The 15,685-nt window shown below is 34.1% G+C and overlaps 1 protein-coding gene across 1 annotated transcript in view; it reads left to right on the forward strand.

The window, feature by feature from the left end:
* The first annotated feature begins 2,212 nt into the window (after window positions 1-2,212).
* The window catches only part of LOC120636376 (phytanoyl-CoA dioxygenase domain-containing protein 1), a 29,413-nt gene continuing 15,940 nt past the window's right edge, over window positions 2,213-15,685 (forward strand). The window contains exon 1 of the mRNA XM_039907829.1: window positions 2,213-2,395. Within this exon, the coding sequence (XP_039763763.1) occupies window positions 2,372-2,395 (24 nt within the window). The 5' untranslated portion in view covers window positions 2,213-2,371. The remainder of the gene's footprint in view (window positions 2,396-15,685) is intronic.

Raw genomic sequence — 15,685 nt, forward strand, 5'->3', positions numbered from 1 at the left:
GTTTATTTTTTTTGTTCTCACCATCTCACATTGTCGTTTAAAACTATTAAAGAAGCAACCTGGTTAGAACAATAATTTACACCTAAGCATTTTTATCGTTGACGTAGTCCTTAATAGATATAATAGGACTTTTCTATAAGTTTACGTTGAATACAAACTTCGAACTTTTTCAGAGACATATCCAAGGTATCAACTGGTTGTTTATTGTAATTTTGTATACAATTTCCTTCCTTTCTAAATACCTTCTTCACAGGAACTCCGATTCTCTTTCTACTTTTAAGACCATTGTGATTACGAGCGTCTAGAACTAAGATAATTCAATTATAATGGCATAGTTGCCATAGTAAAAGAAAAATAGCAGACCTAAAATAGCATAGTTGCCAAAGTGACAAATCATGTTAATTAGCAGCCTCTGGACCAAGCAGCATCCTGTGGTTGAGGAGATGGCGATTATGTTAAAAATAGTAAAAAACAATTAAAGTTAGCACCATTAACTATATTGGTTACCATTTGCAGCTCCATCATGAAACCATTCATAAAACATCACTTGTTTTTAAACACCATCCACTTACCTACCTACTTACTTTAAAAGGCGAAAGAGTTTTAGCATCTAAATATATTGGCTACGTTATATTATAGCAGAGCAGATGCCGTCAACTAACTGTTCTAAATTTTGACGGAACGTTTAGAAGATATCTCACTGTAAGTATGGAGTGATTGTAACTGAAAAAAAAATGTTCATAACAAAAACGTTTGTTTGTTCATTAAAATTAGTGGCACACAGATAATTCTATCTTGTAAACGTGACTTGAAACTAGTTTCGCTAAAGCGTCCGCACTAATTGGATGTTTGTTGCACTGATTGGGTGTTAATGTCGTATGTTATACGCGTTCCAAAATTTCAAACCAACGCAAATATGAAATCTATACTTTTAATATTATTATGTTTTTTTTATAATTACAGATACTAGCGGACCCTCGCGTCTTCGTCCGCGTATGAGTCAACCTTAAAAAGTAGTCGTATGTGGTCGCGGACTGTTTTTTAGAACTTTAAAGAAACAATTCCAACAATTCGAACATACCTACTTCAGTCGTTTTGGCGCAACGTTTACCGTTCCCAAGTCGCGTCGCACGCATTGGAATCTCTCGAAAAGGACAATTTTTGCAGTTTTTGCAACTTTTATCATTGATGATCGTGGCGTGGTCGTGGTTTTGGTCGCAGCGTGGTGTTATACCTATAGCCGATACTACCAACACAAATATCTCCGTCCGCCTAATCTAAGATGGTAACTGGCTAACTTTACAGGGGTATAAAGTTAGCCAGTAGTTATGTGACGGCCAATGGTGCAGTGGAAAGCGGCCGTGGTTTCGATTCCCACAACTGGACAATGTTTGTGTGATGAACACGAATGTTTTTCAGTGTCTGGGTGTTTATATGTATATTATAACCCACGTCTTAAAGCGAAATAAGAACGCCGGCAACATCTTGTAAAATATAAAATTTAATTTATGATGCGCAGCAGCAAAATAAATTATTGCTACTGTACTAAAAATCGAATTCGGCCTTTTCCCTGTTTTTGAAATTTAAATCTAGAACTAGAAGGAAATTTACCAGATATATAGTTGTAGAGATACTTCTCTGAACAAAGATAAAATGAGCTAACTTCTGAGGCTTAGTATTTGCTGAGGAGTCATTTTCGCCTACCAAACTCTATGTCGTCAAGGTAAAATTAACCTAATGTGCCTCTTTTAAGAGTCATATTGCTTAGGAACTATTCATTAGTCATTGCTAATATCTAGTAGCTAAGCAAATATGAACTTTACCTCAATTTGATAAGGTCCAGCTTACTCCGATGTTCAAGTATTCCACACTCGAAAACGACTAATCGATTGCGAGCTACCAAATCTTGTACTAAAGCTACTGGAGCATCATATAGCCTACGTAAAACTAAACACACAGTAGGTATAAACATCGCATTTATGGCTCATGTCCATATTTGATTATCAAACGCTCATTAAAATTTCATCTTTATCCAAATGAAATTAGAGCTGATTTCGCACATCTATCGATTAATTCCATACATCTGTTGTCAAAACCCGCCCCCGCTTGCGCCGCGTCATCGAGCATCGTGCGCAGACGCATACGACTTTCTATAAGAATATAAGACATTATCAATCTACGTCATTTCCACTTCGGGCTTAAAACCATCAGTTACTCATCGCTCCGGTATTTGGCAAGCGTTGTATGATTATACATCGATAGTTCAGTGTAGTAGGAACTTGTCTACAGTTAAGATAAATTCGATTCATAATTTAGTTGTGCTTCGCTTTCTGAGACCCACAGTTGGCTTGTATCTGTATAAACAATCAACATGCGCAATACTATACGGAACCAGGTAAGTAAATATTATTTTCATTACATTTATTAATAATACATAGTTTTATATTTAATTATTGCAGTAGTACAGAGTATGGAGTGGGCTTTTTGCGAATTTTCCATTTGCGAGTGTATTAATTCTTATCCTACCTAGTTATAGCAGGCAATTTGATAATGTGTAGATTTTGTTTGTTGGTTTCTATTTTATGTTTAATCTAGGTGTGCCATATTAGCATGTCGTATTTCGCCAATGTCACGTATACTCGTACTTGCAAGATCCACAAAGGAGACTGTCAAAAAGTAAACATCATATATGGATAAATATAGCTCTATACTTTTTTTAAATCTTAGTATACCAAAATAATGCGTTCGTAATGGAGTGTGGTCTCTGGTTAGTGTTATAACTCAAAGATTTTTTTTTATTATAAATCGTAACAACTTTACCTAATGCTAAGACAAGAGTGTTAAAAATCAGAAGAGTTTACCTTACATTTAAGAGTTTTGCTTACCCATCCCAATAGTCAAACACACCTATGATACAGTGAGTGTACATATAGGGTGTATTGCTATGTATATATATCTTAATATATATAAATCTCCTGTCACGATGTTTGTCCGCGATGGACTCCTAAACTACTTAACCGATTTTAAATTAAATTGGCACACCGTGAGCAGTCTGGTCCAACTTAAGAGATAGGATAGCTTAGATATTTAATTATAGTCGCAATTTTATTTTATTGCAAATTATTTGTCTATAATTAATTGACAGTCACATGTACTCATTTAAGGCTTAGCGATACTGAATACGATAAAAACAAAATCAGACGCAGACGAAGTCGCGGGCAACAGCTCGTATATATATATAAATTAAATGCATTTACATGTACTATGCGTACATATAGGGTGTATTGCTATGTATATATATATATATATATAAATTAAATGCATTTACATGTACTATGCGTCACTAGTCTGGCTCATACCATAACGAGCATGTCGGCGTCATCGGTGACGCGAACCTAGGTATAACTTTTAGTTTCTACCCAAAATCGCAAGTTTTCACTTCAAAAACCTCTTTCATTAATGTAAATAAAAAAAAAAGCCTAACCTCAGTAATATAAATATAGATTTCAGTTACAAAATAAAGGTTTTAAATATATATTTATTGTTATTGAATACTTTGAAAACATGGTTCATTTTTCATTTTTTTTGTTCCACTACAAGTTGATGCAGTTAGACTATCAACTTGTAGTGGAATAGCGGGTTAACCTGTTAGGGAGTAAATATGGTAGTTACTCGTATATTAAACCGGTTTCGACGCGCTATCGTTCAGAAACGGCACGTCTTTGTCAGCAGGTGGTAACTAGCCACGGCCGAAGTCTCCCACCATACCAAACTGGAGAAAATTCTGAAATTATAGATTGCCATAATGTCCCTGCCAGGTATCGAACTTTTGACCTCCGACTTAAAACTACAGCGCTCGAAGCCGCGCCATTAAACGTCAAAGTGTAATGAAAACATTATTAACACAATAAGATACCTACGTAAATAAAAATGGACTACCCATTTAAGGCCGCTTAATAATTATACTTACCGTTATATTTGGTTCGATGAATTAAGTTCTTGATTTATCAGTTTAAAACAAAGTCTATAAACGTCTCCAGTTGTTATCGATGAATACCTAATATATATCTACGTATATTATTATATTTCATCTACAGACATATTTTAAGATACATACATACATAACCTTTATGAGTTGTTTGGATGTCAATTACGAGCACATTAAGAAAGGAAAAGTCCTTTTTACTAAAATAGGTTAGGTTTAAAGACATTTATTCCCATAAGTCACTTACATAGGAAACTTAATTTTCTATAATAAATTAATACACTTCGTCATTAGACTAAGCTAAATTCAATTTTACTATTATCTACTCATTTAATGTATTAATTTATTGGTATTACTTAATATATAAGAAGCTAGTTTAGTTTTGAATACATTGAATGAGTTAACGTTTTGTATAGGTATAGGTATTTTATTATAAAATTTGGCGCCTTCAAAGGTAAGGGATTTTTTAACATAATTTGTTCTAATTGTAGGTAAGGTAAGGAGGCTTAAAATAGGCTTCTAATTCGTGAGAAGTCTTTTTTTTTTAGTAATTATTTTGGAGTGACATCGCATCTAGTATATTTTTCTGACCTTAGACTCAGAAAGCAGGGTAGCTGCCGACATTGCTGAAGATCTGTTAGGTACATGATTTACAATTTTCATTGTATATCATGGAATTCCGCAAAATAACGCCTGCTTCTATTCCATTATTCTCAATGTTCTAAAAAGTGCAAAAGTTGTTGTCACCGGCTAAATTAATAGAATACTTATTTATTTATTTTTATTAGCTACATGTATTTTAGCTACCAACAAAATTACCTACATGTATTTTAGCTATGGATAACTTGCTTTATCGTTAGGTTACTAATGATACAAAATTTCACTTATCTGTGGCCACAGCATACATATTAGCACGATAACTTAATTCAATACAAGTATTTAAATGAAAGAATTAAACATCAAATACAGCACAAATAAAAATAAAAGATATACACATATAGAAACAATTTAAACAGAAATAGTAACTTGTATATGGTGTAATTTATCTACATTATTGTGCATTGGGGACATTTTGTAGGGACTCGTGCCGAAAGCATATTTTAGCCATTAAAGTCGAATAGTTGTATTATTAGAATCCCCTTTGTTTACCCTCTTGTTTCCGTTGTATCCTCTTTGGTTGCCCCTTGCAGGGGGACAGGTAGGAGTGACCCTTGCCGAAAGATTGACTGCTTTGAGAGTCTAAGGCCGTGGGTTCGATTCTCACAACTGGAAAATGTTTGTGTGATGAACATGAATGTTTCAGTGTTTACTTTTATATTATAAGTATTTCTGAACATTATTTAATACCATCCTGACGCAAACATTTAAAACAAGACAATGTTTCGTATCTGCTATCAAATTCAAATTCAAATTCAAAATTCATTTATTTCAAGTAGGCCTAATATAAGCACTTTTGAAACGTCAAGTCTGTCTGTTTGTAGTGATTCTACCACCGGTTCGGAAGGCAGATTCTACCGAGAAGAAGCCGGCAAGAAACTCAGCAGTTGCTCTTTTCCAACATCAACAATTTACATTTTGTATTTTAACATTCATTTTTCTATCTTGTGAGAGCTGAAAGCGGAGCCGGATGCTTCCAAGCAACCTTGTCATTAAAAAATTCATCAATTGTATAGTAACCTCGCTCTAATAAATGTGTTTTAACAAATTCTTTAAACTTGTGCATTGGCAGGTCCAAAATCACCTTAGGAATCATATTATAAAAGCGTATACTCAATCCCACAAATGATCCCTGTACCTTACGCAGACGATATGCAGATGACACTAATTTATGACCATTTCTTGTAAGTCGACTGTTTATGTCCACTTTTTGTGTATAAAGACTAATATGTTGTCTTACAAATACTATATTGTTATAAATATATTGTGAAGCTACAGTAAGTATGCCTATTTCTTTAAACTTCTCACGGAGGGATTCGCGTGATTTAAGTTTATATATTGACCGTACAGCTCTTTTCTGCAATATAAATATAGTTTCGATATCAGCTGCTTTACCCCATAACAAGATTCCATAGGACATAACACTATGAAAGTACGCAAAATAAACTAGCCTAGCTATTTCAACGTCAGTAATCTGTCTAATTTTTCTGACTGCGTAGGCAGCCGAGCTTAGTTTACCCGCTAGTGAATCTATATGGGCACCCCACTGTAGCTTATTATCCAAGGTCACGCCCAGAAAAACTGTGGAAGTCTCTATTTTTAGTGATTCACCATTTATCATTATATTTTTATCAATTTTCTTTACATTTGGTAAGATAAATTCGACACACTTTGTTTTTTTTGCATTTAAAAGTAAGTTGTTAACTGTAAACCAGTGCGACACATGCGACATAACACGGTTTACTTCGTCAGAGTTATCTTTACTCCTATCAGTCTTAAAAATTAGAGATGTATCATCTGCAAACAATACAATGTCGCATGTTCCACTGACATGGTACGGTAGATCATTTATATACACTAAAAATAGAAAAGGACCCAAAATCGAGCCTTGTGGGACACCCATTGAGGTATTTGAACCCTGAGACTTTGCATCATTTATGCAAACTCTTTGGGTTCTATTGCTGAGATAAGAGGCAACCAAATTTAGTGCAACGTTTTGGATACCATAGTGGCTTAGCTTAAGAAGCAAGGTTTTATGATCAACACAATCGAAAGCTTTAGATAGATCACAAAAAACACCCATGGCGTTCTGTGAACATTCCCAGGCATCATAAACATGTTTTATAAGTTTAGCGCCTGCGTCCGTTGTGCTACGATCTTTAGTGAAGCCATACTGCTCAGGGTGTAGTAAGTTATTTACATTAAAATGATATAAGAGTTGATTTAATATAATTTTTTCAAATATCTTACTAAGAGCTGGTAAGATTGAGATAGGTCTGTAATTGTTTATATCATTTTTATTACCAGATTTAAATAGAGGAATGAGTTTACTATGTTTCATTAGGTTCGGGAAAGTACCTAAATCAACACATTCATTGAAAATTATGGCTAAAAGAGGAGCAATGACGTCAATAATTTGAGATATTACCTTTACCGACATTCCCCATATATCACCTGTTTTCTTTAATTTTAACAACTTGAAGTTTTTACTGATATCCGATGCATCTATATGTTTGAAATGAAATAAAACTTTGCACTCATTAATGTTGCCTCTTAATAAATTCTGAGCTGCAGTAGGTGAGGAATTTAGTGAATCTGTTAACAAAATAGGAACATTCTGAAAAAAGTTTTCAAAAGTACTAGCAACTTCTGTATCAGTAGTTACCATATTATTATTAATAATTAATTCAAAATTTCCGTCTCGAGATTTAGTTTTCCCAGATTCATTATTAACAATTTTCCAGGTTGTTTGTATTTTGTTTTCAGATTTTACTATCCGATCTTTAATGTATAGCGACTTAGCTTGTCTACAAACATTTTTAAATGTTTTGGAGTAACTTTTTACATATTCAAGGAAGGTTGGAGTCTGATTGTATTGTTTTTCATCATATAGCTCATACAACTTATCCCTGCTTTTGTAAATGCCTATTGTCGCCCAATCACTAAACCTCATTTTTTTATTAGAATCTATGTATTTAAAAGTAAATACTTTATTAAATGCACTTTCTATTTCATTGAAAAGCGTACGATAAAGATTGTCGGGATGACAGTTTTCAAAAAAGAGAGCAGGAATTTTGGCTGATATTTCACCTTCAAATCGCGTCAGTTTACTCTGAGTTATCGGCCTGTACTTAACAATATGTTTATTTCTATTTGTACCAACAACAGTAATTTGTTGGCCACAATGATCTGACCTTAAATTGTTTAATATCGATTTACCTAAGATATCACAGTTAAAAAAAATATTATCTAAACAAGATGCTGAAGTTGCTGTGATTCTAGTAGGTTCATCGAAAGCATTATTCAAATTAAAGCATTTAAATAAGTTTAACAACCTAGTCGTAGTAGTATTATGTAATAAGATATCAACATTGAAATCCCCGCATACTATTACATTTTTAGTAGACATACACAATCGCTTAAGGACATCTTCCATTACATCCTCGAATTGGTTGAAATCACCTGAGGGGGGATGGTACACACACACTATTATAAAACGCTCCAGCTCCACACAAGACAGTTCAATTATGCGCTCCACAGAAAGACTAACTATATCTTTTCGCTCCTTACATGTTATATTATTGCGTACAAAAATTAAGGATCCACCATGAATAGCAGTCTTTCTAAAGAACACACTTGACATTTTGAAGTTATTGATGTTAACTGCTATTTGTGCTCCAGTGAGCCAATGCTCAGTTATACACAATATGTGTATATTGAATTTTTCAACAAACAGTTCTATTTCTAATTCTTTGCCGGTGAAGCTCTGTATGTTTTGATGTACAATGTTCATATTACAGAGCTTCCCCGTTGTCTCACTGTCTAGTTTAAATAACTATTTGAATTAATTATAGTACTAGAACAAGTACTAGGGTCAATATTAGAAATATTGGTGGTACTTGAAGTACAATATGTAGAGGTGTCAATAGACTTAGTTACAATACTTGTAACAGTATCATTTAAGTTGTAAGCTAGTAAAGATGCCAAGTGATGCTTACTTTTCTTAGATAAAATTAAACTATCTCTAGACAATAGGGATGACATGGATTTATTGATGTCAAAATAAAAAACTGCGTCACTATGACGGCATGTCAGGTTATAAATTAATAAATTTAAATTATAAATATGTTCATTCTGCTTTGAACTAAATGTGCCACAGTAAGGAAAGGCACACATAACGAATTAACATTGAGTTTTACTATGTAAAGCTAGTAATTTATCAATGCATCTTATAATTTGATGCTTTTTGACATTCAAACTGTCTCCTATTAAGAGAACAACATTTTTATTTACATCTAAATAGTCACTATTCAAACTATTAATAAGATAATCGAAACTAGCCCCCGGTGAACATCTATTAGTCACTGAGTATCTGTTATGGGGGCGTTCATAGAATACGTGAAATGTTGAAGGGGGGAGAGGGTCCAGTCAAATCTCATCTAATGTTACTTTGGAGAAAGGGCTGCAAATATCACCAAAAAAATTTTACTATTTTGGTCCATTTAATCCAGATTGTACATGCTTAAAATTTAATCTTAAGCCTAATCGTAAAACGATTACGATCAATCACTAATTCGTTCGAAAGAAAAAAAAATACATTAATACTTCGACGTTATACATCTAGTGACCATAATGGTCCAGACTGAGGAAAATCTCCTTGAACTTGTTGCATATCTACTTCTTTTCACGTCCCGCGAATTGTCACCGACATGTAATCGTTCAGTTCAGTTGTTATCGTTAATAGAAATAGATTGCGTTGCTATAACTAGATTAGTATTAAAATGTTTTTTTTCCTTACTCAGCCATATAAGCATCCGCAGCCAATAGGCCTCGCCTTTCATAGTTGAGACGGTTTCAGCAATGACCCAACACACTGCTCCATACCGGGATGGTGGGCTTACAAAACTACTATCACATGTGATAATAACCGGGACCGACGGCTTAACGTGCTCTCCGAGGCACGCGGGGGTTGTACACCGCCAACTTCCTAACTCCAATCTGAAAATATATTCAACAGAAAATTCTCAATACCTAACCGAGCACCTCGTCATCCTTAGATGAACATAAACCTACGAGACAGTCTAACGATAGTAGGTATATATGCCCGGAAATTCAATTAGGAGCCTTCCTTGCAAATGTCTGACTGCATCCGATTTAATATTAGACCTTCCTGAGTGCTTGATCAACCGTGAAAATAGTAGGACCACCATATTAACTAACAAAACCAGGACAATCTGCGACACGTGTTATCATCATCATTATAACAAGGGTCTATTACCGGCCCACTACAGAGCACGGGTCTCCTCCCACAATGATAAGGGGTTAAGGCCGTAGCCCACCACGCTGGCCCAGTGCGGATTAGTGGACTCCACATACCTTTGAAAACATTAACATATAACTCTCTGGCATTCAGGTTTCCCCACGATGTTTTTCTTTACCGTTGAAGTGATATTTTAATTACTTAAAACGCATATAACTTTAAGTTAGTTGAGCTCCTACACAATGCGCTATCACCGCTTCTTTTATTATATGTGTCAAAATAAAGTTGACAAATAATTAACGCTTTCATCTGCTAAAGCGGGAACATGGAATAGGAGAAGTTTACCCCCGTTTGTTATTACACATATATTAATTGGATATTATTTCCACATGTGCATCAATGCTCTGTGAGTTGATAAAGCTGTGGGAGAAGATAAATGATCTCATGCCGTGCTGGTGTCTTGGAAGATGCAGCAGAATTAGACCGGAGTCTGTGCAAGAGCTAGCAAGAGTAAAAATAAATAATTGAAATATATAATCGAAGAGAAAATATAAAAAAACGTGTGTGTGTATTTATATACACGCGTTAGAACTTATACTTCTTTGGCGTAATAAGACAAAAATCTTTTTAAAATTTTCATCTTTCGCCTTATTTTACGTTTGTAGAAAAAACGACACTAACAATAGAAAAAAGCTATTTAATACATTGAAACTTTTATTATAACGCATTATCTAAACAAAGTTTCTTTAAACATAAAAAAATATATATATACATAATTGAAGAAATTAACATAATAAACATAATTAAATTTGGAATACTAATAGACTCATTATTGGACAAACAAGTGAGATTTTTGTACAATTCAATCTGTCAAACCTTATAGCTAACTTCAGGGTGTTGATTTTTTGTGACGATGTACGCGCACATCGTGAAAATTTACTCTCATCTTTTTCCCTAACGCGCCAATAGAAGTATAACTTCAAAAATAAAAATACAAAACCTATATTATATTAATATTAAGTATATTATTTCTTATTTAACTAAAGTAGGTTTTGAATTCACACAACAGTCTCAGAGACATAATGTACCTCTTAAGCCTGTGAACTAGTATTTCGGTTTTTATTTACACGTTGCATATATGTATAGTTAAGATTATTATTAATACAATTAAATGTTTAAATTTTGCATGTTGATGTATCAGCGAGTATGATGGAACTTTGATTGAGTAACATCTATCCATCCATTCTTACAAACTTTCGAAAATTTACAATATCAGTAGCATTGGAAAATTGCACGTAGTGGCAACGTCGCAGTATAGGGTTCATTTTACAATGTGCACGGATCGGCAGCGGCGAGCGTCGCACGTTAGGGCGCATTTCAAATTACCGCGTCCAGCTTCCAAATTCGAATTCGCTCATATCGCGCTCTTATAAAAAAACCTGTGTGTACTTATGCACACGCGTTAGAAGTTGTACTTCTTTGGCGAGAACAAGATAAAAATCTTGTTCTCGCCAAAGAAGAGTTCTCTTTGTAGAGAAATCGACACTAACAGTAAAAAAAGGTATTTAATGCAGTGAAAGTTTTATTATAACGCTTTGTCTAGTTATGTCATTATGGAACCACCAAGTTTCACTAAACATTAAAATTTGAGATTTTTGTACAATTCACAGGAATGAGCCCTTTGACTGTCAAACCTTTTTTTGAAAAACTAAAATGTCGACTATAGCTAACTTCAGGGTGTCGTTTTTGTGACGGTGTGCGCATCGTATAAAGTGTGCTGGCGGAAGATGTATCCCCAACTACCTTCATCCTGTTTTCTTGGAGGTTGGAATTACAAAATTTCAATAGCAGAATGGCTGGAGCAGAAAATGTCTATGATTCCCAATTAAAAGGACTTTCCAAACTTACTTTAACAGTAGGTACCCAAACAAAGGCAGAGCAAACACTGCGAAGGCAACCTATGCAGTCTTTGGTGTCATAGCTTTATAATCATGTTACAATAAAATCGTATAACCATAACCATTTCGTTATATTGTATAATTTCACTCCCATGATTTTTTCCTAACGCCGCTAAAAAATCAAAACTTAAAAAAGTTATTCTTATTGTACAGGAATAACTGCTATACTTTTAAAATTTATAACCGTTCGACAGCCATATGTTTATCTCCCGCGGTCTCATAAAAATCACAATGAACAAAAAAATTTAGAGTTTGCGTGCACGTGGTACGAGGAAGGGAATATTCTTTGTTTTACTAAAGACTTCACTATCCAAATAAACGATCCAAAAAATATCTTATTTTTGGAGAAACAAAAAGGTTATTTTGATAAAAATTGCAAATTATATTAAAATAAATTATTGCCCGCGATAAAGCTCAACGGGTGTCATGGCCGTACTCGTGACGTCATCGGCAAATTGGAGCTTTAGAAAGTACTTGTTCCATAGCTAAGGATTATTACATTTTCGTATTGATTATAACAAACTTATAAATCGTTTGAAATCACAAAATACTTAATACATTTTCGAAGTTCAAGCGGTACAAACTATGTTTGTATAGAAGTGACGTCATATTTTTTTAATTCGGAGTTTCCCCTGTCATGGTGGCTAGAATTGGCAGTTTTACTGATTAAATATTTATATATACCAATCTCACTTCAAAATATATAAAAATACGTTTTTCATAATAATAAATAAATAAATATACTAGGACAATACAAACATCGCCATCTAGCCCCAAAATAAACGTAGCTTGTGTTATGGGTACTAAGATAACTGATGAATATTTTTATGAATAACATACATTAATAAAACATGCATATAAACACCCAGACACTGAAAAATATTCATGCTCATCACACAGACATTTTCCAGTAGTCGGAATCGAACCCACGGCCTGGGGCTCAGAAAGCAGGATCGCTGCAAACTGCGCCAATCGGCCGGCATAATACATGAATCTTATATCATTAGATAAATACAATATGATATGTGTTTGTATTATAGCGATGGTTGTAATTATTTGTTGAAACTTGCGGAAATGCGAAAGCTTAAAGGACATGTTGCACCCACTTATAAATATACATTTCTAAATATAAACTGTATTATTAACTATAGTAGGTATCGTGTAAAAGGGAAAATCAACTGCAACCATTGCATCCTATAATCACACGAAAAAACTCAAATCACTTTATTATAGTTAATTTGTTTCTTATTGCATTATAATAACTCTATTTTTTGTTACTTATTTGTGTGTAGGATTATTAAAAAAAGAAATTGATTTGTTGAACATTTGTTTGAACACTAAAGTTTTCTTTTCATAGTAATACCAAAAAATAATGTAGTACTTTGTACAATATGAGGCAGAAATAATTAAAAACTTTTGATATATAAGCATCATCTACGGAAGCCCTGATGTTACAATAAAACTTATTATTGTCTTCTCAAAATAAGAGGTTTATAAATTTTGATGGACACTGTGAAATTTGCAGTACACAGACAAGGGTGCAAAGAATCTAAATTAACTACGAAATTATGACAAATACTTAAAAAATGAAGACAAACTAGTTGATAATAAAATTCGTCAGCTAAACACTACGAGAGATTTCACCTCTGGCCTGGTCTAAAAAAAACTCACAACCAACTCAGCCTGGTTTATTTTTTATTTCGATTTCACAACAATGTAACATCAAGTACCTACTGATTAAAAAACTATGTATAAAAGCGCAATGATAGAGACACTTTATTAGTTAACACAAAATATAACTTTGCAAAACCTATGTAGAAAATGATTGGCTGCAGTCACGTTAAGACTGTCAGTGCTCTTATTTCATGACACGATGTATACCACATAATATTAATATGACAGTACCAGTGCTGCGGAATATTTTCGAAATAACACGTCATTACTGTGACTAGGTATCTTGTGTAGGCACCTATGTCAGAATTCTTATATGAACGGCCGAAGATAATAGAAGTGTAATCATATGACGGCCGACTGGCGCAGTGGGCAGCGAACCTGCTTTCTGAGTCGTGGCCGTGGATTCGATTCCCACAACTGGAAAATGTTTGTGTGATGAACATGAATGTTTTTCAGTGTCTGGGTGTTTATCTGTATATATTATAAGTAATTCTGTGTATTATATTCATAGAAATATTCAACAGCTATCTTAGTACCCATAACACAAGCTACGCTTACTTTGGGGCTAGGTGGCGATGTGTGTATTGTCGTAGTATATTTATTTATTATTATTATTTATGAACATAACACTAATCACTTTGATATCTACTAGTGAATCACATTAAAGTAGATTCATATCTATGCACTAATGTCCCGCCCATGCTTACGATATTCCTCGCGCCGATGTGAAGAGACTTACTGCTATCTCTTAAAGCAGTATTATTCTTAAACAAGCGGTCTCCCGCGGCGATAATATTTTGGAATGTATGCATTTAGTCAGATATGAACCCAGGACTCTTGAACTGTCATCAAACCTATCACTATTACTGTTTGTCACCATCTGTATTGGTAACTAAATTCTATTGTTGTTGTTATTGTTCTATTGTATATCTTTATACAGATCTTTATAAAACATAGCCCATTTATTATCCTGACGCATATATTATTTTAAAGTTTTATCAAAACCCGTCAGTAGTTTATGCTTGAAAGAGCAACAAATCCATCCATACCAACTTTCGCATTCATAATATTACTAGCGGTCCCTTGTCCGCGTATAAGTCAACCTAAAAAAAAACATAGCCTGTCGACTTTTTTTAATTACTTTTTAATATAAATAACTTTGGCATATATGATCTTATCGAAACTTTAACCGTTTATGCAGCGCACGCAAGAGGAGGAAAACCCCCATTGTGTAACAATATTCATTGGTGCTATGCTTCTATTGGGATTAGCGTGATGATGTGTAGCCTATAGCTTCCTCGATGTACAGGTTATCCAACACTTAAATAATTTTTCAAATCAAATTCCGAGATCATTCTCGGAAAATTATTTAAGTGTAATCAAGTAAATCACCATCGCCATCAAGTAAACAAACAAACTCTTCAGCGGCGTATATTAGTATGAGATTAGAACTATATTTATATATCACAAGAAAGTTACGACTTTCTTTGGTTTCTTTTAGCCCCAGGTTAGTTAGTTTTTGTTTTGTTACGGAGCCGAATTACAGAGCTATTCCTTATTTTCAACACGTTTGTCTGGGGGAGACTTCTGCCGTGACTGTAGGTAGTCACCCTAACGATCAAAGCGTCGCGTGGGAACCGATCAGAGGTATGGGTTCAATATAATTGCCATACCCCTAACCGGTTACCATCTCGGACTGTATCATCACTTAATACCCTTTGAGATTGCCTTCGTTTCCATTTTACTCTGACGTAACTGATTATTGATTGTCGAAACCGACCTTGAATTAGGAGCGAAGGGTAGATACTGCTCTGAGAACTGCCTGCAGAACTGTGGACAAAATTGAGCTTTAATCTGAAAGAAGATAAGTTTCATTTTCTATTTTACAGTGTTTCCATTCCCCAAAACGTCTGTATGATAGGGGAGCGAATGTATTTTATACTGGGGGTAGGTACAGGTGTTATGCGTTTGATCTACACCAAAACACAATTAAAAAATGAAGACACACTTGACTGGTTTACTGGTAAATATAAGCGACAGCGCAGTAGTTAAACAAAGATATAAAAACTTATGTTTCTATTATCGTAAGTATATTAGCTTGTCATTTTTAATTAACTAAATAAATAAATATACTACGACAATACAACATAA

Source organism: Pararge aegeria, chromosome Z, assembly GCF_905163445.1.
Source record: "Pararge aegeria chromosome Z, ilParAegt1.1, whole genome shotgun sequence".
NCBI classification, from domain to species: Eukaryota; Metazoa; Arthropoda; class Insecta; order Lepidoptera; family Nymphalidae; genus Pararge; species Pararge aegeria.